This window comes from Lentinula edodes (assembly GCF_021015755.1).
Source record: "Lentinula edodes strain Le(Bin) 0899 ss11 chromosome Unknown C8R40scaffold_72, whole genome shotgun sequence".
Taxonomy (NCBI): Eukaryota; Fungi; Basidiomycota; class Agaricomycetes; order Agaricales; family Omphalotaceae; genus Lentinula; species Lentinula edodes.
The window spans coordinates 43883-67994 of record NW_025764378.1 but is presented as its reverse complement, the minus strand read 5'-3'; the positions used below and the strand labels follow the sequence as shown (position 1 = coordinate 67994).

At 46.3% G+C, this 24112-nt stretch overlaps 9 protein-coding genes across 9 annotated transcripts; 4 read left to right on the top strand and 5 right to left on the bottom strand.

Moving 5' to 3' along the window:
* Positions 1 to 353: 353 nt before the first annotated feature.
* C8R40DRAFT_1135367 (pre-RNA processing PIH1/Nop17-domain-containing protein) lies at positions 354 to 1966 on the bottom strand. Its single transcript, XM_046229345.1, has 4 exons — positions 1603 to 1966; positions 1374 to 1466; positions 915 to 1318; positions 354 to 861 (listed from the first exon to the last, which is right to left on the bottom strand). Exons 1-4 carry the CDS (start codon positions 1904 to 1906, stop codon positions 571 to 573), a joined length of 1092 nt encoding a protein of 363 aa, XP_046079398.1. The 5' UTR covers positions 1907 to 1966; the 3' UTR covers positions 354 to 570.
* A 342-nt stretch (positions 1967 to 2308) lies between these two features.
* Positions 2309 to 4285, top strand: C8R40DRAFT_1222798 (3-deoxy-7-phosphoheptulonate synthase; the record flags this gene model as incomplete). Its single annotated transcript, XM_046233287.1, has 7 exons — positions 2309 to 2443; positions 2491 to 2739; positions 2849 to 3026; positions 3078 to 3186; positions 3247 to 3476; positions 3530 to 3762; positions 3816 to 4285. The coding sequence occupies 7 exons, from the start codon at positions 2309 to 2311 to the stop codon at positions 3885 to 3887; spliced, it is 1206 nt and encodes a 401-aa protein (XP_046079397.1). The 3' UTR covers positions 3888 to 4285.
* Positions 4286 to 4310: 25 nt separating this feature from the next.
* On the bottom strand, positions 4311 to 5789 carry C8R40DRAFT_1177938 (uncharacterized protein; the record flags this gene model as incomplete). Its single annotated transcript, XM_046232767.1, has 3 exons — positions 4311 to 5054; positions 5109 to 5508; positions 5569 to 5789. The coding sequence occupies 3 exons, from the start codon at positions 5787 to 5789 to the stop codon at positions 4311 to 4313; spliced, it is 1365 nt and encodes a 454-aa protein (XP_046079396.1).
* A 112-nt stretch (positions 5790 to 5901) lies between these two features.
* C8R40DRAFT_1269229 (uncharacterized protein) lies at positions 5902 to 7148 on the top strand. Its single transcript, XM_046234018.1, has 4 exons — positions 5902 to 6107; positions 6158 to 6252; positions 6306 to 6489; positions 6553 to 7148. The coding sequence occupies exons 1-4, from the start codon at positions 6056 to 6058 to the stop codon at positions 6732 to 6734; spliced, it is 513 nt and encodes a 170-aa protein (XP_046079395.1). The 5' UTR covers positions 5902 to 6055; the 3' UTR covers positions 6735 to 7148.
* Positions 7149 to 7922: 774 nt separating this feature from the next.
* C8R40DRAFT_1177936 (uncharacterized protein) lies at positions 7923 to 10517 on the bottom strand (the record flags this gene model as incomplete). Its single annotated transcript, XM_046232766.1, has 9 exons — positions 7923 to 8668; positions 8724 to 8802; positions 8865 to 8909; positions 8960 to 9371; positions 9696 to 9874; positions 9933 to 10043; positions 10154 to 10243; positions 10292 to 10351; positions 10404 to 10517. 9 exons carry the CDS (start codon positions 10515 to 10517, stop codon positions 7923 to 7925), a joined length of 1836 nt encoding a protein of 611 aa, XP_046079394.1.
* A 1573-nt stretch (positions 10518 to 12090) lies between these two features.
* On the bottom strand, positions 12091 to 15459 carry C8R40DRAFT_1177935 (P-loop containing nucleoside triphosphate hydrolase protein; the record flags this gene model as incomplete). The annotated part of the gene is made up of 8 exons (XM_046232765.1): positions 12091 to 12609; positions 12671 to 13029; positions 13078 to 13195; positions 13247 to 13369; positions 13576 to 14058; positions 14113 to 14782; positions 14836 to 15042; positions 15098 to 15459. The coding sequence occupies 8 exons, from the start codon at positions 15457 to 15459 to the stop codon at positions 12091 to 12093; spliced, it is 2841 nt and encodes a 946-aa protein (XP_046079393.1).
* Positions 15460 to 16756: 1297 nt separating this feature from the next.
* On the bottom strand, positions 16757 to 18616 carry C8R40DRAFT_1135345 (Peroxin 13, N-terminal region-domain-containing protein). Its single transcript, XM_046229344.1, has 2 exons — positions 18423 to 18616; positions 16757 to 18362 (listed from the first exon to the last, which is right to left on the bottom strand). Exon 2 carries the CDS (start codon positions 18191 to 18193, stop codon positions 16949 to 16951), a length of 1245 nt encoding a protein of 414 aa, XP_046079392.1. The 5' UTR covers positions 18194 to 18362; positions 18423 to 18616; the 3' UTR covers positions 16757 to 16948.
* Positions 18617 to 18782: 166 nt separating this feature from the next.
* Positions 18783 to 20157, top strand: C8R40DRAFT_1135340 (ribosomal protein S6e-domain-containing protein). Its single transcript, XM_046229343.1, has 6 exons — positions 18783 to 18801; positions 18868 to 18942; positions 18995 to 19016; positions 19067 to 19574; positions 19626 to 19805; positions 19864 to 20157. The coding sequence occupies exons 3-6, from the start codon at positions 18998 to 19000 to the stop codon at positions 19871 to 19873; spliced, it is 717 nt and encodes a 238-aa protein (XP_046079391.1). The 5' UTR covers positions 18783 to 18801; positions 18868 to 18942; positions 18995 to 18997; the 3' UTR covers positions 19874 to 20157.
* On the top strand, positions 20158 to 22449 carry C8R40DRAFT_1156726 (chaperonin Cpn60/TCP-1 family). The gene is made up of 10 exons (XM_046229616.1): positions 20158 to 20232; positions 20281 to 20678; positions 20732 to 20858; positions 20908 to 20983; positions 21040 to 21117; positions 21171 to 21259; positions 21311 to 21568; positions 21621 to 21981; positions 22034 to 22145; positions 22216 to 22449. Exons 1-10 carry the CDS (start codon positions 20206 to 20208, stop codon positions 22262 to 22264), a joined length of 1575 nt encoding a protein of 524 aa, XP_046079390.1. The 5' UTR covers positions 20158 to 20205; the 3' UTR covers positions 22265 to 22449.
* The last annotated feature ends 1663 nt before the right edge of the window (positions 22450 to 24112 follow it).

Here is a 24112-nt window from a genome sequence, read left to right as displayed (position 1 = left end):
CGGAGAGGCTGCTGCTCCGGAAAGAGTGAATGGTGACAATGTTAAATAACCGGCATCGACGGGATAGCCATAGAGAACGAGGATGACCGGCCGTCATCTTGGGTCGCTCGATTTCGATTCAGCTCCGCCTTGATGCGTAATGACTGCACACGTTTCGGCCGAGTCTCGGGTCTGTTTGGAAAAACAAAGTGGCAGAAGAAAGAGAGACACGTTTGTCATTGTCAGGTATCAGCGTTCAAGGTTCAACGTTTAACAGTCATATCATACAAGGAACTGATACAGGAAAAGGGTAATAGCCCTTTCGGTGTCAAGTTCGAGTCGAGTGATCATTTTCAGAGCCATCCTTAACCAGTAAAGACCTATGTCCTGGAGACTCATACAACAAAATAATTTATTTGTCGGCCGTGTGCCAGTAGTGCAACCATGAGGTGATTGCTGAAATTGTGCAAGTGTATTTGATGCACAAGAAACACGATTATCCAGATCCAACATACCTTTTGTACGCAATTACAAGATGTAAGTACATGCCCTGTGCACTCTATTCCATTTGAGGAAGATATTGACCAAGAGCTATACGGAGATTAACAATCTATTATCTGCTATGAACCACTCGGCAGTAGCAACTTCCACATTGAAAGGCCGTTGTCGTTTAAGAGACAAGAGCTTGTTGATTGTACTATCCTCTTTGCTCTCTGAGGAATTCGCCGAATTCGTAATGCCAGTCGAACTTTGCCTAAAGTAAGCGACTAACTCGGCATCAGAGAGGGAAAGATTAAGGTCTAGAACAGAGTAATCGGGGATAGAGAATATCAAGCGTCGAGGCTCAATGTCAAGATTCGAGCGAGAAATAACAGTCTTCTCCTGATACTAGTTCAACAAGTCACTTTGTAGCGAAACTAGTCGCAGAGACGTACCACAGGAGGAACTTCGATCTGTATTTGCAGGCGATCATCGTCTGTTCTGTACCAGGACCACGTTACGTCGATCTTGGCCCCAATGTCCCTATGAGCAGCCGTTTGTGCCGGATTACTAGAGGGAGTTCTTAGAATACTTTTCGGCTTAACAACTTCCAGACCGGCTTGGGATATAGGGTCAGAAGCGTCCTGTGTCATGATCTCTTGGATGAGAGGTTTTTGCATCGACCTAGATTTGCTTTCAAGGTTGCGCGTTTCCGCGGCCTTCGCCTCTGCGCGCGCCAAGAGAGAAGGTATCGAAACCGTACGAGGTTGTAGTTTACCTTTGGCGGCGATATTTGGCGTCCCGATTTGGCGAGAGAGGACGAGTTGTGTTTGTGCCTCAATCCGCTGAACCGATAGCTCTAATTTGCTTAATCAATGCCAGAATAGTATTTCTTTGAGTCAAAGTTTCCTAACCGATAATGAACACCTTAAACTCGGGGTCCCTGAGCGTTCGAGATTTGATGGAATTGTGGAAGACGCAATCGAACACCAACGACGGTTTCCCAGCTGCAAATGTTATCAGCTATTGGATGTTGAAGCAACAAGGACAAAAGGGGCAGAAGATATCAAAGAATACCGTGCTAATTGAATACCACGGCCGAAGGTGAATCTGCAGGTTAAAACATAGCCTTGGTATACTTGCCTTTGTCTGTATCGAACCTTCCTTCCGAGACAATGACAGGTACAAACCAGTCATCTAGATTTCCTTTATCCAATTCATCGCCGTTCATAGCGCGTTGAATAGCATCTTCGTTTCCATCCGGAGGCGGAGGCACGTTTGCATCCCAAGCAACATTCACGAAGATTTTGTAGCCTTGTGGGATAGATATTGAGGTATCCTGGGCACTGGGAGATTGTTTCAGGGATAAGGGTGTGAACGACGAAGGCTGCACTGTACTGGTTTTGATGCAGAAACCAGCAACTGGTTTGAGAGAAACAGACAGCATTAGCAATACCACGTGCCAACGATCTGAAAAAAAAATAGTTGCGCCACTTTATAACGTGTATAGTTGACTCGAATCCATATTGCTTTATCTATCCAATCGAGTCATCTTGGTATGTAAATTTTCATTTCTTTAGAGGACTTGGACTAAATTATGATATCAGATCAGGGAACACTTCAGGAAACATTGGTACATTCCCGTTCATCTCGTTATACGTACGGCCTTTGACCGTCCGTTTCCTATCATCTCGTCCTTCAAGATTCAAACGAACCGCATCTCGTTTCACGTTAATCCATTTACTCTGATCCCGCGCAATAACCCGATAAAAATGGCTCAGACGGATATAAAAGAGGCCAGCAAAAGTAGGGCCTTCAGATTTCGTAAATCAATCCATACTTCTACAAGATGGTTCGCCCCCTCATTCTTCATTCTCGCTATACAGCCGTCCCCGATGAGGATAAATTTGATGTCAGCCCGTTGCCAGACTTTGACGACGATGTCCGAGTCCAACAATACCTCCAAGATCGTCGTGTTATTGGTGTAGGTCTTTCATGGTGTACTAATTAACTTGTGCTCATTCGTCGCAGTATGATCCCTTGGTTCAGCCTGCATTGCTCAGGCATGAAATCACTTCCTCGGCCAGCTCTCATCGCACCATCGCATCTGCTCGTTACAGCGCCGCAAGCATACTCGCTGGAAACGATGATCGTGTCCTCGTCATTGTCGGCCCATGCTCGATACACTCCCCTGATCAAGCTTTAGAATATGCCCATATGCTCAAGGCCAAAATTCCCACTTGGTCCAACCTTCTCATTGTGATGCGAGCTTATTTGTACGTGTCTTGGAATTAGTGTAGAGCTTATGTCTAACTTCTTTCTTTTAGTGAGGTACTTTTTCATGTAATATTCAGTCAATCACCTTTAAACATAACCTTTGGCGACATAGAAACCCCGGACAACCGTCGGCTGGAAGGGACTTATAAACGACCCAGACATTAACGGTACTTTCAAGATCAATAAAGGACTTCGCACAGCACGTCAACTGCTCTGTGATCTGACTGACCTTGGCGTCCCAGTTGGCTCTGAGCTTTTGGACACGATATCACCGCAGTACATCGCTGACTGTAAGTACCGTTTAGTTCAAAAACTACAGTACTGAACAGTATTTGCCTCAGTAATCTCATGGGGAGCCATCGGAGCCCGTACCACTGAAAGTCAGTTGCATCGTGAATTGGCTTCGGGTGTTTCTTTCCCCATCGGATTCAAAAACGGCACGGATGGAAGGTAAGCTTCTAGTATAATACTATATGGACACCTACTGATGGCGTTCCTCCTAATGCCTAGTGTGACAGTGGCCATCGACGCTATGCATTCGGCCTCGAATCCCCATGCTTTCATGGGTGTTACCGAACAAGGCTTGGCGTCTATCGTAAAAACTCGGGGAAACCAGGACGTTCATGTCATCCTCCGTGGCGGTACGAAGGGACCGAATTTCTCTTCGGAGCACATCAAGGATGCAGCCAAGGCAATCTCGAAAAAGCAGCAATTCGCAAGCATCATGGTAGATTGCAGCCGTAAGTTCTTGTCTTGCTCGTGAATGTGTCTGTGCAGATACGCTGTTCTTTAGATGGAAATTCACAAAAAAATCACAATAATCAGCCCCGCGTTCTACAGGACGTTTGTGATCAGCTTGCCGCTGGAGAGCGCAACATTACAGGAGTTATGATTGAATCAAACATTAATGACGGTCGACAGGATGTTCCCTCCGTTGGGCCAGCTGCGCTCAAACACGGTGTTAGCATCACTGATGCTTGCGTGGACTTTGACACAACCGTTGACATGCTCAACAAATTGAATGAGGTCGGGAGCTCAATATTTCCTGTGTACTCTCATATTGACCTTGAATCACACAGGCTGTGAGCAAACGACGTGCTGTCATTTCGGAAATGAAATCAGCAGCCGCCTTCGAGAGCGCTGGACATTAATTTTTTCAAAAGTGCACAATCATGCCATCGAAAATATCGATTTCATTTTCGTTGCTTATTCTGCCATATATATATATATACTTAGAGCTCTTGTATATTTGATTCCTGTAGATATACCGATGCGATTGCTTCATCGTGACGAATACATGGATATAATCCCATGGAGCTGAGAGGAAGTGAGTGCTGGGCACTCAGAGTGCAATAGAAATTATGAACAAGACAATCATTTTAACAATACAATCAAAACATACACAGGATATACAGCATCGTACGTTGAACATGTACAAGCATATGTACATAATTAGGCAAATACACCCAGCTATTTCAAAGCAGAAAGCAAAGCGACAAACGGTTCCAATAGAAAAAAAATAAAGTTAGCAGAGAGTTTAGATGAAGAGATATGAGATGAAAGAAATCATGAGTCTAGTCAACCTCAGACTCTTCGATGGTATCAACTGCTCCATGTAGAGACCTTTGGGAAGTAAAATTCTGGTATTTCATTCCCGTATGTGAAGATTCAAACGAACCCGCAATTCCAAGCGCCTCTGCGAAGGACAGTGCAACAACAACGCTTGCCGACAAGACCCTCCATTTAAATCCAAGGATATCAACGCTCTTGATAAGAGGGCTCGAATTGGATGACAGCGAGAACGGTCTATGTACCGCTGGAAATGTGTATGCAACCTGAGCTGCGAGCTGGACGATAGACGCGGTAAGAGGATCGAAAGGAGGTGCGAGTCGGGTTTGCTCGGAATCGACGTTGGTCGTCTCTGCCTTCTCTTCTTCAATACGCACAGTCCGTGAGACTTCTCGGGATTCGCTAAGGATGACTCGAGGAGGAGTTGATGACAATGGTCTGAAGCTGATGAGAATACCAGCGACTACCGGAATGAGCACAGTAGGAATGAACCAATGCAAGAGAATGATCCAGAACATGCTTGATTCAAACGTGGCAAGCGGAGGATATGGAATCGTGATAGATATAAAATTCCATTGCGGTGAAGTAGACTGAGGAATGACCGTCGAGGGGGGGATATCCAAGGAAGCGGGGATAGAAGTTGCGCTGAATGGAATGTGCAAAAACCGCCAAGGGATGATAGAGACAGAGATATACAAAAGTTGCACCAGAACAGATATTGACCAGATGGTGTGAGAGTTGGACAGGAGCTGCGGATTGCGATTGAGGGTGCCTGAGATTTGAGGATACGGACACCGACTTACCGTACGGGCATTATAAAGGGTCTTATGTGTGCTCTGTGCAACTGCTTCCTGTTTTCGTTTCACCACTTGCAACATGCTACCGAAACGAGGGGTCGGTATGTGCTCGATGATTGTTCGGTCGAAAAGACTTTGATCTACGATAGAGCTGGTCTCTGGACTGGTCGGTGAAGGGGGTATATTGTGGGGTGCATCAGTAATAGCGAGGGAAGATCGGGTCGTCCTGCGTCGACTTGGAGAAGCGCGTCCATCTGATTCTGAAGGTGATAGAGGAGGATTCTTTAGGAAAGCCGAAACATCCGACAAATCCTTAACCGGAGTAGACTCGTAAACAGGCCCAAGCGGGGCGACTGGGGGCGCATTGTGAGAGCGTTCGCTTCCACTATCCATTGTAAGACGATTACTGGAAGATAAGGTCAAATTCGCAATATTTGAGCTTGTTCTACTAAGTAAATCCACTAACCCCGGTGGTAGAGCACTTTCCTTCCTCCTCCGTCTTCTATCATAAAGACCAGAAAATTGGGGATCTTCTGCGAGTTCTGACTGATTTTTGTCGAGATACATTTTTATCCGAGTCTGAACTTCCTCCTTGGTCCCCTCCGTGCTGATATTCAGAGCTGACGCGAGCGATTGAAGGTCACTCTTCTTTTTTGGTTGTAAAGATCCAGCAAATATTGGAGCCATTTCAAGTGTAGGTGCTCAGTGAGAGAGTGAAGAATAGGGGAGTTCAACCAAATTGAAGACGCGTAAACAAAGCGTTGTCATGTGCTACGTTCCCACACTTGTATTTATCATGATAATTCAATTGCTCGTTGTCGTCTTCTTCCAGTACCAGTACCACCTTCTTTTCTTTCTGCTGTAACAGTCCTCTGGGAGGTCTTTTTCCTTTCTGCTTTCTCTATCCTTACTCTGACTACGATCTTACCTCTCAACCGCTCTTTTCCGTGAAAATGCTTGCTTTATCCTCCGCTTTATATCTCTTGATGTTGCTTGCTAGCCAAGGTTCGAGCACACCAGAAGTTCCCTAACACTGTCATTAATATCTATATCAGTCACTGCATTCACATTCAATGTCTCTGTTCCTTTTCCACCGCAAACACTGTCTGCTGCACAACTTTTGCCAAACTTTACGGGAGCGATTGCTAACGTGAGTAGGCACGGCCTTCATTAGTTTTCCCCCTACCTAAATTGGCTTTTCAGTGTGCTGCTAATTGCAGTAATGTACAAACCGAGCTTTCTGGGTGTCAAGACGATGCTTCCTGCCTCTGTGCGACCCAGCTAGTATCAGATCTACGCAATTGCGAACAATGCATGTATGAGTCTCTTATCGCTGCCAACGCACCCTTGCCGGATCCCAAGGCAGGGTCTACTCCCGTACTTGTAGGCGAGTCGTTAATTCTCTTTACCTTGGCTTTTCGAGAACCTTATCAATGGTTATGCCACCTAGGTTATCAAGCCGCTTGCGCCGCCTTCAATATAACTCTCAACACCACTCAGGTCGCTTTGGCTCTCCCCACTGATTGGGATGGGCCATTCGGACTCGGGCTGAATGTCGTTGGTACCGTTTTCACTGTTGGGGCCGGGTTCATCTTGGGAACGTCTAGTTTGTTGCTCTTGTCAAACCTGTAAGATCAGGAGGCGGTGCTTGTGCCTGGGTCGTTCGGTGGTATGGACATGACATTGAAGAAGAGTGCTGGAAGGACGGGAATCACTAATTTGACAAGATCATTCGTTTTTTCAGAGTTGTTGGGTAGATGATAGTCATATACAGCTCTGCTCTGTGCATTCTTACTTTGTTCCCTGGTGAAGAATATAACGAGTTTAGTTGGTCGATTTTTGTCATATGTCAGTGTCTCGAAGATTTGCGTTAGTAGAATGTCCATAGATATAGGTAGTGCGTCGCAACCATAACGTAGAACACGTCAGAAACAGGAGCGATCGTAGTACAGTAGGTGGTTGTTCGGGAATCGGACCTAGCCAGGGACTATCTTATCCTATCCTGATGATAGCGACGGTTTCATTACTGAAAACGAGGTCAACAACGTACACAAGAGCGGCCGTGAATACTAATTGTTCTGAGTTTCCCTCCCCTTCGAGTCCCTCCGTCGCTGTACGGGTCCCGAGAGGTCCCGAGTTGATGGGACCTCCCGTATTTATCTATCTGTCTCTATCTATCTATCTGAAACCTGAAGCTGAAGGCCTGAAGACGGAAGCAAACTAATAAATAGAGCGCGCAAAATGCATATACATAACGTCGACATAGTCAACGGCACATAACACCAGTGAGCAACATGAGGCTACAGTAACACTAGAGCAATCCTCACCAGAGGGAAAAAGCATATTGTAAGTACTTAGTATATATAGATCAGTATGTAAATGATATTTTTGTAAAAGGGAGCGGGGAAAATCCGTCTAGACAAGGGGGTGCAAGTCGGAAATCTGATGGCAAGATGAAAGAGACAACGGTATTATGGAAGTGGGGGATAAGATAGACCACGGAACACGCAAAAGAGTAGAAATTCCAAAAATTGCAGGGAGACTAAAAGGTTCGAAGAGTAAGGTAACTCGTCAACTGCCGTACGCGCGGTACAGTAGCGACGATATGATGAAATTCCAACCAGTCCAGCCAAAGAAAGAAGAGAAGAGAATCAGGAATATGCCCTGCAAGAGATTAGATCTATGGGATATAATAAGTGCAGTGTCGTCTGTCATTTACACATATATGCCTGTCAATAAAAACACGAGTCAATGATCAGCTGTAAGAAATGAGATGATAAAACACTTACACAAGTTTACAGCGGAATAAATCAAATAATCTTAGGGTTTCAATTTTTCCAAGCTTGATTTACGGCTTCCCCCGACGATGGTATTAGGCAGCGTAAAGGCAGAAATAGATCTACTCTCCTCGCCGTCCATCTTCCAGATGTTGGCTAGTTGCATCGTCGCAGAGTCAACGCTAGTCTGTCTGGAGCGAGAGGTGACAGAAGTTCGTGAAGGAGACGCAGAAGTGTCGTATTCGTCGAAGGAAAGATCCGCCGAGGAAGTGGAAGACGTAGATAATGTGGGAGAGTGGACGATATCCTGCAAAAATGAAGGCAGGAGAGGTGCAGGGGTAGGGGCATGAAGCTGGAGTTGCTGTTGAAGCTGCTGCTGAAGCTGTTGGATTTGGAGTTGATGATGAAGGTGTTGTTGCTGAGACAAAGACCGCTTGGGCTGCGGAGAAGTAGAGTAAACGGGGGAAGGTCGGCGATGACCAGACGTTTGATAAATCGGGGGGGCTTTTTGGCTATTGATCATATACTGAGAACCCAGTTCGACTTGTGATTGAGAACGATGAACCACACTGCTAGGACCTCGCGACTGCGGAGGGGAGACGTCTACGAACTGACGGCGGACCTGTGGAGGTGTCACCGAATGCGCACGCAAGACCTGCGCACGGAGCGGCGTTAAAGCAGGATGTTGAGCGGCGGAGGGTCCATGATTTTGGGTAAGTACAGAGGTCAAAAGTGCGATCCGCTCTGCCTGAACAGCAGCAGAAATAGAGTCACCATTCCCTTCGGCATCTAAACGCCAACGTCAGACCGGACGAGGATGAGCGTGAAAAGAAATAATAATCACAGGGGAAGCAAGTTTGGCAGACTTTGCGTCGACGCCAATTCAAGTAATTGCACTTCTGGCAAATCCAGTCGCCGGGTTGCTAAAAGAGGGGGGGCACGTCTTCATGAATTCATGAGAATGGAAAGCGGATGGACGACGTACATGAGCGATTGGACCGCGATTTCCAGTATTGAGAATGGGTGGCTGCTGTAATTCATTCAATTTAATGCGTGGCGTTTCATTCGAACGGCACTCACAGAGATTCCCATAATTACATTTGGGCGTATCTGGCCGGGGTCAGGAAAGGCCTCGTTGTCGGGCCAGTACATGATACAGGGTGATAGAGGGTCAACGGATATGTTTTGAACACGTCCACCCACAGCAAAAGCGCGCCCAGAAGGTGTGAGCAACGGATGCCCATTTTTTGACTGAGAGACCGGAAGCACATTCACTGGTTGAGCCGGTGAAGGAGAAGACGGGCCCGGGGCATATGTTTGGTTATTGTGCATCATGGATATAACACTGGGAAAATTGGGTGTGTTCGGAGAGCTAGCAAACCGCGGTGAAAGTGGTGGACGAGTCGATGATGGCATTGAGGGCTGATAGTTGATGGAGGTAGAACTATTTACAACCCTAGAGCTGCCACATCCAATGCAGGCAAGGTTGCGTCTGTAAAGGAGGGAGCAAGAATCATCAGTGAGCATCATTGATTCGGAACAGGAACGAAGAAGAGTATTTGTAGGTCAAGCTGCGGCTTTACGGAGATTACAACGTGAAAAAAACCCGCATGAAAACTCACCCAAAATTGTGAGCGGCGCATTTCGGGGAATTACATCTGTGTGAAAAGATGGTAAAGATTAGAAAAATCAAATCATTATAACCGTAAAAAGCAGTGAAAATTCGCGATCGCGACTCGATCACATATTAACAAATTCTTGAATCGGAACAAAGGAAACCGATGGAAAACATATGAGAGTAGCTAAAAGCACTCACATCCAGTCTCCGAGCCTGAAATTTGTACGTGGATTCGGAGGATTAGACGAGAGAGGAAAGGCGACACCACGAGAAGAGGACTCTTGCAAAGAAAATTGCTCAGAATGTGCTTCTTGTAGATGGAACATTTGAGGACGACAAGGAAGGGTAAGTTGACTTGGCGTTGGGTTGCTAGCAGCCTTTTGGTTAAGGATGAGTACGGCAAGTACGTAAGGCGTAATAGCAAAATAAACTCACAGATGGCAAATGGAGTTCAAAGCGGCTGAGCTTGTGAAAAGGCTCAAGGTCTGATTCAAGAGCAGGTGCGATAGACATGGTGGTGGGAGGAAGAGAAAGCACAGCACAGGCCTATAGATTGTATATTGATAAGTATCTACCATAAAGAGATCGATGGTCCACGTTGCGCACGCCGCTCCGTCGCGCAAAAATTTGATGCGCCCCGAGAATGTATTACTCACCTCTTCGTGTGTTTTAAAGACAGCCCAAAGTCCGGGAGAAAGATGTTCGTCCAGTGAAGTCCACAAAGACTGAGGGATCGGTCGAAGAGGCTTGGAGAAGGTCAGCAAAAGGTGCGAGCGTCAAGTAAAACAACCAACACAATCCGACAGAAAGAAAGAGGCGAGGAACACTGAGGGGTTTGGTGGAAGATTTGAGATCTTATGAACGAGATGAGCAGGTCGCAGGGCAAATACAAGGAGAAGAACGTACGCGTACGGCTCTCGAATGGGTTGTCAGGAAAGCGTCAAGGAGATTGCTGGCCATTTTGCGAGGGAATAATTGAGAAGAAGAAGTCTCCGAGTCGGATATTTGAGCGTAAGTCATTATTGGTGAAATAAGTAATGATGGCAGATCGTCGACTGTGCTGGAAAAGAAGCTTGGGGTTGAAACGTATCGGGCGGAAGAGAAAGGGAATTAAGGAAATATTGTTACAAGAGCAGCGGTGGACTCTTCAGAGGTTGTTCTGGTATGATATAAGTTTGGAATAAAGGGTGAAAAAAGCCGATTATCCCTTAAATTCTCATTTGAAAAACTACATCGTGTCGTTATGCACAGTCGAAACAGATGAGTTGTACATAGATCTCGCTAATTTCCAAATCTCAGAAATTTCCGGCGCTTGCAAGGGTTCCCACGACCTGAACTTCGTGTAGTGACCAAATCAACATCGATACCAAGATCCACATTCTGACTCAATATACCTATACTTGTACCGGGTTCTCTGTCCTTCAAATCTTCAATCTCCTACTGCCTTCTCTGCCTCCAAAATCCGTCTAGAATCGGCCTCTGGGAATTGTCCGCGCACACTGCGACGGCCTTCGCTCATCTGTAAACTATCTCCGTGGACTGTTTCCGCATACAGCCTACTGACATATTTTCTCCGTGTCGTCATCAACATAAGTCTCTCTAAAGCTGCGGCAACGACAATCCTGAGGACAGGGAACAACCAGGGAACAACTCCGGTAACAATGGTGGTGCATGTAAATAAAATAAAGTAAATACCACGTTTACAGGCTCACGTTGCGAGGTATAAGGGGACAATTTACAGCAACATGGGGAACAGGTGCAATATAACAAACCGCGTAGCGTCGTGAGAGTCGGACAGGACGGTAAATTGAGTCAGATTAAGCCATTTTACATACATATACAGGCATTTAAGTGACTGAAGTTAAAAGACTGAAGTATAGAGTGTAAGATCTCTAACTCTTCAGAATCGCGATTGTTTCTACGAACCTGAAGCTCGGTCTTCGAGCTCAACCGGAAGGATCCGTAGGTAAGCGGTGAAGCGGCCCCCTTCGCGGTTCCTCGAGGTTCCTCAGCCTCCAGGTACAGACATGCACCCATTGCCAAAAGAAATTACAAAGCAGAGGGTTTGCAGAGAGCGCACATTTGAGTACATATGATTATGGACCATCGCCTGACGTCCGCATGCGACAAAATGCGATGCCTAGATCCGGACGACGGTGTGTCCTGGAGAAAGGGTGTTTCGGAAAGGGAAGCCGGAAATATGGATGTGACAAGATGAAAGACATTGCGGAGACACGGGTATGTTGACTTGATGTTCAAACAGGCTCAGGACAATTCGCAAAAGGCATGGATAATTCCGGGCAGATAGAATGAGCGTTCAGAGCTTTGCGTTTAAGAAATCGCGAAGTTCGGGCAACATGGGCGTCCATCTTCATCTATCGAAAGTGAGATCGGGTGGAAATTTGTGGCGAGGGGGGAGGGAAGAATAGACATCGACAAGTGAAATGTTGCACCTGGTACTTACAGCGATCTTGAGCGATATATGCGGCAGGAATTCATGAACAGGGTCGTGAGGATTTTATCCCTCAGCAAGGCTTGACAGGACCAAAAGAGGTCGGCACGAGTTCCGGAAAAGCATCAAGTGTGGCACTAGCTAGGATGAGACAGCAGCAATGGCAGCGGCAGCGGCAGCGTTGACATTGCCATGAAGCACCTTGGCGAGCGCATCGCCGGGCTGCAAGTTCAAAACAAGCCCATGTTGACCTACATATTCCATGTACCGTCTCCAGCTTTCTGCGCCCTTGCCAACTTTGGTGGCACCGTCATTAGAACGAGCAGTTCTGCCCTGTCGTAGAGTATTCATGCTCCCGACGACAAAGAGACCCCTCTTAGCCCGAGTAAGCCCAACGTTGAGCCGCCTTCGATCAGCCAGGAAGCCAATGTATCCTCCAGAGTTATTCCGCACGGTAGAAAAAATGATGACCTCTTTTTCGCGGCCCTCGAATCCGTCAACAGTCTTGATTTCGATGTTGGAAAACTGCATGGCGCGATGCTCTCCGAGTACTGTGTTGAAGCGCTCACGGTACTTGGGATCGGCGTTGAAGAGTTTTGTGAGCAGAGAAATTTGGGCAACATAAGGTGCGATGATTCCGATGTCTTGCCCATTCAAATTCTGGAACGTGAGATATCTATCAGCAGCGGAAATATTTGTATACGGGATGGATATCACGAACATCATTGTTCAGCAGAAGATCCTCCACCACACTAGCCACGATATGTGCTTCATCCCAGTTGACCCTACTCTTCGTCTTCATACTCTCGTTCCCAGAATGGTCAAGGAAAATGACTGGGGGGCGAGCAGATGTCCGCACTTCCCCATCTTCAACAATTTCCTTCGAATCCGACACGCTTGCAAGTACACCCGGAGGAAGCAATACAGGGGATACACTAGGAGGCATCAATCTGGGTAAGACATATCCAAACGTATCGGCAGTTCCATCGAGCAAGGAACTATTATAGAATTCGAGGGAAGGAAAATGCGAGATGGCTGGATGCATACGATACTGAATGTTGAGCATGATAGATGGAACGACTGTGTGGCGCATGAACAAAAATCTAGATTGATGAGATGAACCCTCACCTCTTTCCTCAGCGAGACGCTCAAAGAGACTTATAGCTAACCCTAGTGATCGAGCTTCTGGGCTTGTGATGACCGGAGGCAGCTGCTTGTGATCACCTATAAGAGCAACGTGACGACACTACGGGAACTATGAGCAAAACTGGAAGTAGAACATGTGAGCAGAACTTACTCCTTTCATGAGCGGAATAAGTGAAGCTGGCTCCGTTGACATGGACGCCTCGTCGAGGAAGACGACGGGGAAATCGATGGCATTCAACGCCGCTGAAGCCGACGTGATACAAGTTGTGCAGATCTAAAATCCAGGGTGCGCATTGCGGAGATGAATTGAGGTGGGAGTATAGAGATGCGATATCACCCATACGGAGTAACAAAGTTTGAGTGAGTCAATCGGAGTGCGAGAACCACGTTCAAGTCGTGGGTGACGAAATTATGAAAACGACGCAAAACAGTCAGTAAGCTACCAGATTATCTGGGTTCAAAAAGGAGAAGACAGCTTACCACATCGGCATTATTAAGAATATCTTTTACCATTGCCTGTTCCAAGCCATACGACCTTCTCTTCGTTGCATCAAGTGATCTACCTTGTCGAATTACATTTTTCAGCATGCCGTCCCTGATCTGGGTTTCCCTTGAGCTCAGACCCTCCTTGGCCATTTTCCGTTCTAAATTCTGGATTTTATTCCGGAGTTCTTTCAGAGTGTCCCCAATCTTCTTGACTCGATCTTCGAGGTCTTTCCAGTCTGCATAACGTGCGTGTAATTGCATTTGATATTCCAGGGTCCATTTAGTGAGAGATTCCTTCGTTTTCCCTGCAGATGCAGCTCGTAGAGGCTTGAGACCTGCTTTCGCAAGGCCTTCGACGAGATTGTCGACGGCTACATTGGTATAGGTACAGACAAGCAATGGCTGAGGAACCTGAAAATGCATTTTGAGAAGCTTAATTGTAGAAATAATCGTAAGCGTTTTTCCTGTTCCGGGGGGCTAATAGAAGAAGGTACTCAGAAACAACGTTGTGATTAGGCTTAATAGACCTACGCCCTGAACCAAGCTGATACGCTCCCCTATCATCATAGCCATTGCTCTTTTCTGGGTTTCGTTCATCCGACTGAGTTCTTCGAATTGAGGGTCTCCCTCTATCACAACAGGATTGGGGTGTGAATATCTGTTTGCCCAGGAGCTAATCAACATATCGTCATGAAATGCACCATGATTGTCACCGAGAGAAGGAGGTAGTTCTTGAAAACCTCCGGTAGGCAGCGATAGATGATCAGGATGATATTCATGCTCCAAAACATCTCGTTCGACATAATTAGGATCTTCTGCGTCCTGAAGTGCTCGGTGAGCATGTGGACTCTCGGAAGGTTGAGAGGACTGTAGGAGAACGTCCCTCAGATGGGTACCCATTAGAATGTATTCACGTTCCCGTTGGCCTTCTAAACCAGAGGGAGGCAAAAAGATGCCCGTTTGTTCCTGCTTGCGAACATCGAACTTGAAAGAATCGATAGCCGTGCGCATGAGTTCAAAGACGTAGTCACTCTCGGTCAGGTCTATTCTCCAGCCGGAGGAATCCTCTGGTAAGTCAAGCGAGAAGCTTCGGTCAGGGAATGATATGGTGAGATGGGTGGAGGTGGTAGAAAGAACTGAGCCACGAGATGGCTCTTCCTTTAGGGGGTCTATCCGGGAAAGAAGTACTCGAGTTCCATTCCTGCAGCCTTCCTTAGCGACAGTGGATGAGTTACAGATGAATGAAGCACATACAGGAACTTGTGTTCAGGTAGATGAAGACCAGGACCTAATGAAAACGAAGCCATAGGTTTCCCAAAACGCGTTCCTTCCAACCAGTAGGCACTGAGACCAGTCAAGGTGTATCCTTCGTCCTTCAGCTTTGGCAGAGACCAGGTGCCGAGTCGTTCTCGAATAACACTTTCCTCCTCATCCTGTTCGTACTGGAGTAGAGGCAAAAAACTAAGGAAAGAAATTATCAGACAGTTAATGAAATTTATTTAGAAGATAAACGCACTGAGATTTGTATTCATTAAAGGCTGCATAGTATGGAGAGCTCTTTTCCAGCGCAGACTGAGGGGGTTTGACGCGCTTAATGAGTGTTGGAGAATCCCCGTTTTCAGTATTTGATTTCAGTTCATTGCGTGGCCGTGAGGTGGCTCGCAGTCGCCAGTCATACCGTTCAGTAGAGTGAGAGCGCTCCAAAGTCAGTGGAGGTTTGTCCTGGTGTGTCGATCCGTGCACAGTGGCAATAAAGGCTTCCTCCTCATATATTCGTCGAGAAATGTATCTTTTGGAAGAAGGAAGGCTGAAGTTGGACAAACGAAGGAGAAAGTTCTGGTGGAGGATTAATTTGGTTTTTAGAATTCCCATATACATTCGAGCATAGTCAGGAGAAGACTCCTGCAAGAGTATACGCTAGGTAAATTTGGATTAGGTATGATAGTTTTGACGAATTTCAATGAGCAAAAGTTTTTCGACATAACACTGCGGTCCGCGGATGTCGAGCCGCGGCAATTTACCGCGGCATGGAATTTGCGTTGTAGTCCACTACTTATCACAAACTCAGTAATCCCTTGCTCTCTTGAGCCACATAGCTCGGAATAGGAATATCTTAGGAATATCTTAAATAACTGCTACGGCACGTACTCCCTACAGGTTATATTCGGAAATATTCTTTTGCTCAATGCTCAACGCGAAGACGTGTTCCTGGAGTATCACACCTCTCCTGTCATCCGGAAGTCAGCATGTAAGGCTAGCACTGAGCAGACAACTCTGTCGAGCGGTGTCAAAGTTTTTCTTTCTTTTGGATATACGGTGCAAATAATGGGCCTGGATTCGCAGCGCTATTCTACTCGCGTCAGGCCGCAAGTTTGAACTTGAAGCTTGAAGGCTTTACAACTTATATCTTACTGCTTGCATGCCTAATTGAGCGAGGGATCCTCCTACCAATTGCTACTAATCGCCTCTCCTCTGTTGACGTGCACGTGCAGGAGGAGGAAAGCCTACCGGTAGATGAAACGTCGGAGTGGATGCTTCCCTTTTCAGGTCCACGTCTTCCTGCGCTCGTAGCTGCCCATAACAAGTCAGAGCAGATCCAAAGCAGATCGGCCTTGCAGTCGGAATAATCTTTGCGTCTCCCGTATCTCAGGAAATCTCCTTTACGTCGTCCGGCGTCGAATGCTGTCGAATGTCATCCTTCTCAACAAACTTACCGAATCTGTAATTGCCTCTTTTTTCGTCTTTTTGGTAATTTCAAACAATGTAGTACGGCCTAGGGAGATACGGTCACCGTGACAAAGAGAAGGACGAGGGTCTACGTGTCTACAGCTTGAAAGTACAAGAGCGAGGAATTTCGAGCAAGTCAACTTTACGTCCGAAGAGTGCGCACAGTAGTGACAAGAACTCATAGGATTAGGTCGACAGCATCGTTCAGCGTACACAACGCTAGCAACGCGGATCCGCAGATGCGAATGGTTCTTTAATTTGTTCATGGGATGGCCAAGTCGGAGTTAATGCGGCGCGAAGCTGGGGGGTCATTGACGATGATGAGCCGAAAACCGACGCGCTAGTAATCGGTTTCGACCGCAATAGCGGGGAGAGCAACATGTTGACTTTGATTAACAGTTTCTTGGTGCTTCATGTCATACATATCACTTTTATCACCGTTATCAGTATGGTTCATCATATTAGAATCACTTTGAAGAAAGCGACGATACAACAAAAAACGAAGGGTAAATCGTTGATGCGAGTAGGAGAGCGCAAAAAGGAGCTGGAGGTAGAAGAAATCTCTTATGCGGCATGATACAATGCGAATAATCCGAAAATGATACAAGATTGGGAAGGAATATTCCTACCATAAGTGAAATCAATCAACAACCTTTTGTGGAACTGGCTTCCGCTGAAGAACCTCGACCCATTTCCTAGGGAACCAACCTTCCCTACCTTCCCGAGTCCTACCTCTCCACCATTCTGCATCAATACCACCTTGAAGGTCAACACGAGGATCAACCTCCATCCCCCTTGTCTGATCCCATTTGGCCATGAGGGCCACAATTTCATTCTCAGCCAAGCTCAATTCCGACGAATTAGTCGCAGTGAATGGATACAGTGCACGTGCAAATGTCAGAGAAGATGGATCAAGGGGAGGAAGACTTGGATCCAGTTGACCAGCGATGGGATTTCCGGAAGCAGCTTGAGCTTCTGCTCTGGCAGCGAGGGTTTTGATTAACTTATTCATGGCGTAAGGGACGCCGAAGATGGCGAGAAGGAAAATGATGAGCGGTTTCTTACTAGGTCGTGGAGGTGGGGGACCCGATGGACCTTGCACTGGTCCGCCGTTGACAAATTGACGAAACTCTCCTGGCAAGCCCCCAGTGCTGCTTTTTTTACCCGTAAGCAGTTCCTTCATCCAGCGGATAAGGCCAAAAAGACCTAATACGCTCCCTAATGCGTTCCGAAGGTGACCAAATTGGTCAACGACGCCTACCATTGCGAAAAAGGATGAATGGGTGGCCATGAAGGTACTTTCAAGCATCTGTGCAACGCCAGAGAAAGTCTGTACAATAGAATGCAGGAGAGCGAATGTATGTTGAGTGGTGTGTTCTAGTGTTTGAGTGAGAGAAGGGGGTAAAGGGTTGCCGTTGGCGTCAACGGGAACTCCGTTAGGACCCATCATGCCTCCCAAACCATAACCTCCTCCATACATGCCTGCCCCGTAACCCATACCAAGACCACCGTAGCCCCCGTAACCACCACCGATGCCGCCCATTCCACCGTAACTCCCCAAACCACCACCTCCATAACCACCGTATCCTCCATAGCTGCTTAAACCGCCTCCATAAGAGCCATAACCTCCATAGGTACCCATCCGTGAGTACGGAGAAGTCCCGTAGGAATAAGGAGACGCATTGGTTGATGCCAGTGTCGTTGTTGTAGCTGTTGAAGGTGAGTTGGTAGGCCTTTCTGGGATAGATGATGAAGGTGACGGATTAGGATTGGCCACCGCTGTTGATGTTGACGATATAGAGGGGGTTGGGGTGGGAATTGAGGGTGCAGAGGAAGATGAGACCGCTCCTCCAGCTCGTTCCCATGGTTTTGGTGGTGATCCCATCGCTTGTGTAGACTAGGAAAGACAAGCTGCCGCTTAATGTAAGAATCTGGCAAGGACACCGAAGATTGAAGTGATTTTTGAGAAGCGGAGTACTATAGTGTGAGGAGACGGGTGTAAATCACATGTCGAACTTGGACCGGTTATGCACTGCCGCCCGTTCAACGTCGGACTTGCGCAACAAATGATAAGTTACAGAATGCAGCGAAGCCTGCTCATATAAGTTTCGTACCGTAGCAAGCCAAAAATCAAGGGAGTGAAGAAAATCGCTCGTTCATGGTTAAAGAGCGAGCATGTACATAAGCGTATGGTGTAGGTTTTTTTTGAGAGATCTCATTTAACAAACAGCTATCTTCATTTGTTTTACAAAAGCTTTGGTAAATACAATTAGATAAAGATGCGACCCAGAAGAGACTTGAAAGCAGCTTGAAAGTGGGAGGGCAACTTGGAGCTCGTCGCTCATGATCTCGAAGGATCGCGCTTAATGGAAGCACGTGGTGGGAATGTTTGTCCATTTATAGGAGCTCAAACTGTACAGCTGTTTGAGGCCACGGGATGCAACCTATCCAAAATATATCCAAAGTCTCATTTCGTTTAGGTCGTCAGCGAAGGTGAGTAACTGCGCGATGTTTCTCTCTGGCTCGTCTTGGTGCAATCCAATCCTTCGGGTAATTGAGGTTGTTGTGAAGGAAGATTAGATTTTCGGGCGACTTGCAATTATTCCTTTCGTCGGTTCTGACTTGAGATTGCAGGTAAGGCGGAATTACAGCAACTTGGAAGTCGCTGTCCTAAACTCAAGAAAAGAATATGAAGATCAACATCGCCAGTGCGTTTCTTCTCTGTCGTTCCGAAACTTGATTCTTATATGACCGGCAGACCCCGCCACGGGGGCCCAAAAACTCATCGACCTCGATGATGAGAAACGTTACCGTGTTTTCTTTGACAAAAAGATGTCGCAAGAGGTCCCTGCAGACTCCATCGGTGATGAATTTGCTGGCTACATCTTCCGGATAACTGGTGGAAACGACAAGCAGGGTTTCCCTATGAAGCAGGGTGTTCTTCTTCCTTACCGTACCCGTCTTCTCCTTTCCGATGGCCACTCGTGCTATCGTCCCCGTCGAACTGGTGAGCGCAAGCGTAAATCTGTTCGTGGCTGCATCGTTGGTCCCGATATCGCCGTCCTATCGGTCGTCATCGTCAAGCAGGGTGAGCAGGAAATCCCCGGTTTAACCGACACAGTCCTACCGAAGCGGCTCGGCCCGAAAAGGGCAACGAAGATCAGGAGGTTCTTCAACTTGTCGAAGGAGGATGATGTGAGAAAATACGTTGTTAGAAGAGAAGTTGTGAGCAAGAAGAAGGAGGGTGCTAAGCCTTACACTAAGGCGTACGTCGCGGTTTCCTTTGCGTTAGGAAAATTCCACTGATTCGATTTTAGTCCCAAGATCCAACGACTTGTCACTCCTATGCGTCTCCAGCGTCGTCGCCACCTTCGCTCAATCAAACGCCGCAAGCTAGAGCACCAGAAGGAGCAGAAGACGGAGTACGATACCTTGCTTGCCAAGCGTGTTGCGGAGAAGAAGGCCAAGGTCGCAGCCATCAAAGCCAGCCACCACAAGTACGTTCTCTTATCTATTGAATTTTGCCGTGATTAAGTTCTTTCTCTGTCTCGATAGGACGGCTTGAAAAACCTATGTCTTGGGTTGGGATTGATGTACTACCGAATACCTTACAGAGACTCTTTGTTACATGCTTTGTCGCGCAACTTGCCATACTGTGCTAACACTAAGTTTTAAACTTTACGCACACGTCCACTTTACAAATACTGCCTATGTCTTATGTTGTCCGCAATGAGTATGTATTTCGTTCGAAAAAGTGGAGTAGCGAGAACATTCACCAGAAATGTGGCCCTGTAGAGGCGCTTATTTAACCTGTGTGATAATTTTTTGCGTAGCTTTGATCTTTTACGCGTCTTCGCTCTCGACCGTGAACGCGTGAACACTAATACTCTTGACAAAATGTCGATGCAAATTTTCAACCAGCAGGTATGGTTGTCCCGTTTCAATATTCAATGCCCGTCTCATACAATTTAGGCGACAGAAGAAAAGGCAGAGAACGCGCGTCTCTCGTCATTCGTTGGCGCACTTGCGCTCGGAGATCTCGTTAAATCAACACTGGGACCGAAAGGAATGAACAAGATCCTTCAGTCTGCATCGACAGGAGAGATCAACGTCACCAATGATGGAGCTACCATTCTCAAAGCAATACAATTAGACAATGCTGCTGCTAAGATACTGGTTAACATCTCAAAAGTCCAGGACGATGAGATCGGCGATGGGACGACAAGTGTCTGCGTGCTTGCCGCTGAGTTGTTAAGAGAGGCAGAGAAACTAATCGCGATGAAGATTCACCCTCAGACCATCGTTGAAGGGTATAGGATCGCCAGTCTGGCGGCGTTGAAGGCATTGGAAGGTGCTGCCATTGATCATTCGTGAGTAATGGTCCTATTTTTAAAAAAGTGGTGGCTGCTGAATGTGCAGCTAGCTCGGATCCATCAAAGTTCAGAAACGACTTATACAACATTGCACGAACAACATTATCCTCCAAGGTTCTCTCCCAAGACAAGAGCTATTTTGCGGATTTGGCCGTCGATGCCGTCCTCAGATTGAAAGTAGGAGACATTGCTCTTTCCATGCTTCCTCACGATGCAATTTTCATAGGGTTCAACGGATCTGGAGCACATTCAAATCATCAAGAAAGTTGGTGGGAAGCTGACTGATTCTTATCTCGATGAAGGTACCGCATATTACTTCGAGTGCGACGTGCATCGAGGGCTTATTCTTATTAATCAGGCTTTATTCTGGACAAAACGATCGCAGTCAACTCGCCAAAGCGATTGGAGAATGCAAAAATCATGATCGCCAATACATGTAGGTCCAGCAATCAGCAGCGTTTGGCTACCTTGACCCGTTATCTGTCATAGCTATGGACACAGACAAAATCAAGATCTTTGGTGCTCAAGTCAAAGTTGATGGGACTGGAAAGCTTGCCGAGCTCGAAAGAGCAGAGCGTGTACGTATCCTGAATATTTTATATTCGTCTATTATGCCGAGTCCCAAACAGGAAAAAATGAAAGCCAAGGTGGACGCCATCGCGTCTCATGGAATTAATTGTTTCGTTAATCGACAGCTCATATACAATTATCCTGAATCTTTACTTGCGGAGAAAGGTATCCTGGTAATAGAGCATGCAGACTTCGAGGGTGTGGAGCGTTTGTCACTGGTGACCGGGGGAGAGATAGCTTCGACCTTTGATCGACCAGATCTCATTAAACTGGGGGAGTGCGAATTAATCGAGGAGGTCATAATTGGCGAGGATAAGGTCTGCTTTTCCCTTATTATTCATTCGTCAATCAACCGACAAACACTTATAGTTAATCAAATTCTCTGGAGTTGCAGCTGGCGAGGCTTGTACCGTCGTACTCCGCGGTTCGACATCTCAAATGGTGGACGAAGCTGAACGCTCCTTGCACGATGCACTGTCGGTCCTCTCTCAGACTGTCAAAGAGACGCGGACTGTCCTCGGTGGGGGGTGTTCTGAAATGTTAATGAGCTGTGCTGTGGATGAGGAGGCGAGGAAAGTGAAAGGGAAAAAAGCTATTGCTGCTGAGGCTTTCGGGCGGGCATTGCGTCAGATGCCTACGATTTTAGCTGACAATGCTGGATATGATTCGTCGGATCTAGTGGCTAAGCTAAGAGCTGCCCATTATGAGGGTCAGTCAGATGCAGGATTAGGTGATCATCATCATATCGCGTCGCCGGAATTCAGCTGACTTTCATTCTGCAGACATGAACCAAGGCACGATCGGGTCCATGACACAGCTTGGTGTTACGGAAAGTTACAAATTAAAGCGACAAGTTGTGCTTAGTGCGAGCGAAGCTGCTGAAATGATCATTAGGTATGTTTATAGTCACGGAATTCCTTTCGCCATTTTCTAACACTTTCTCCAACACTTTTTGTTTTTCAAGAGTGGATGACATTCTTCGTGCAGCACCTAGGAAAAGAGAAGCCGTCTAACAATGTCATTGTTTGTATAGTGCCAGTATAAAAAGATAATTTGTGAACCTTTATTTTTGGTACATAAACTCACCTGTAAAGCCCCAATATCGGTACGTGCAGAAGTGAATATCTGTTGGTACACTGTCACACCGGAAGTAGAAAAAATTTTACTCGACGAATTCACTGTTAGAGTATTCACGCCGAAAGTAGAAAAAATTCGGTTCAACGGAATCATGCCCAGTGAAAAACCAGACTGATTGTACAGTCATCTACCATCAAATGGGACACAAGTTTTTAAGTCGATCCGCTGGCTAAACCGCCTCGGATTTTTTTCCATACAAAAGAAAAGTAACTCTGCAGTACATGAGCTCTTTCAATGAGCAATAACTTTAGTATTTCCAATCGTCCAAGATATATCCACTACAGCGGACCTTATAATATTCACAAGAAAAAGATATCAATCCCAATGACTAAAATAGTTTATATTTTCCAGTAAAATCCTTACCCAAATAACAAAAATGATTTCACACAAACCAGGCAAATGATAATATTGTCACAAAGTGGCAGAGGTGGAGTGACTAAGCAGAGCAGGAGAGCGGAGTGACTAAGTAGGACAACAAGGCGGAGCAACTAAACAGAGCATAGGCAGACTGGTCTCAAGATAATGTCAGAGATATGTTGAGTATCATAGTCATAGGTAATAATAAGTAAGCACATACCTAGTCCCAAGATAATGACAGAGAGGTCAAGATAAGGGACCAGGCTGTGGGGGACTGGCTATATATACATAATGTTAAGATCATGTACACTGTGAAGCCGTGCCAAAGGCCACAAGGTGTCTAAGGGTGGAAGGTCGAATGGGACAGTAGTGAAGTTATTAACAACACCACCGTTACGCTGCTAGTCCCCAGAGATCGAGAGTAGAGAAGGAGAGAGCTAGGAGCAGCCAAGTCAGAGCGGCGGTAACGCCGGCGACAAGGAGCGGACCAGAAAACTTGTCATATGCATGCAATTCATCTAACGCTCCTTCCAGACTGGCCCGGTAACGAGCTTGCCTCGTTTTTGTGTGAAAGAGAAAGGAAGGAATCTAATGGGCACTCCAACCAACCAATCTAATACACAATATGCGAGTTCACTGCTATCAAATTTATTTAATAGCAAGGGGTAGCGTTGGCAAAGGTTCCGCAAAGCTTTGAGAGCTAAGTAAGAAGCTTTGATCAATCAATTTGAATCGTTCTAAGGATTCGATATATTCCTTTGATCAAGGTAGATTTAGCACGATTTGTGCTGTGGTTTGTATTGATTTGGGTATATCAAGAATTGGGGGTTTGAATCAAAGTAAATTAAAACCGAAACACACAGACCCCTACGGATGTTGAGCATACTGTAGTGATAGAACACTTTCTACATACATTACACAGCGCCTCATCACTCCTAGTTATCACTGTAGTGACTTACTTAGTGTATAAAGTACTTACAGACATCATTACTTAGTTTTACAACTCATAACTTAGCTATTTCTTTAGTGTTACTGTAGTTAGTTAGTTTTCATAGGTGCGCACAATTGTGGACACCCATTATCACGCCTCATGCGTTTCTAGTACATACAAGACCAAACAAACCTGTATTCCTACTATAGTTGAAAGATACAAATCAATACTCATACTATATTGACTCTGGTCATTGTTACTGTGTTTATTGGAGTACTGAGCAACTACAAGACTCTGTAGCACAACCTACTGAGCTTGTATTAAGGCATTGACATTCTCTGCATTGAGCTGGGTGGCATACTGTTTGGGTTAGCTGAAGGGCGCTCCAGTGTGTTTCAACTTCAACAAGTGCAGTCTCCTTCAACAACGGAAGGCT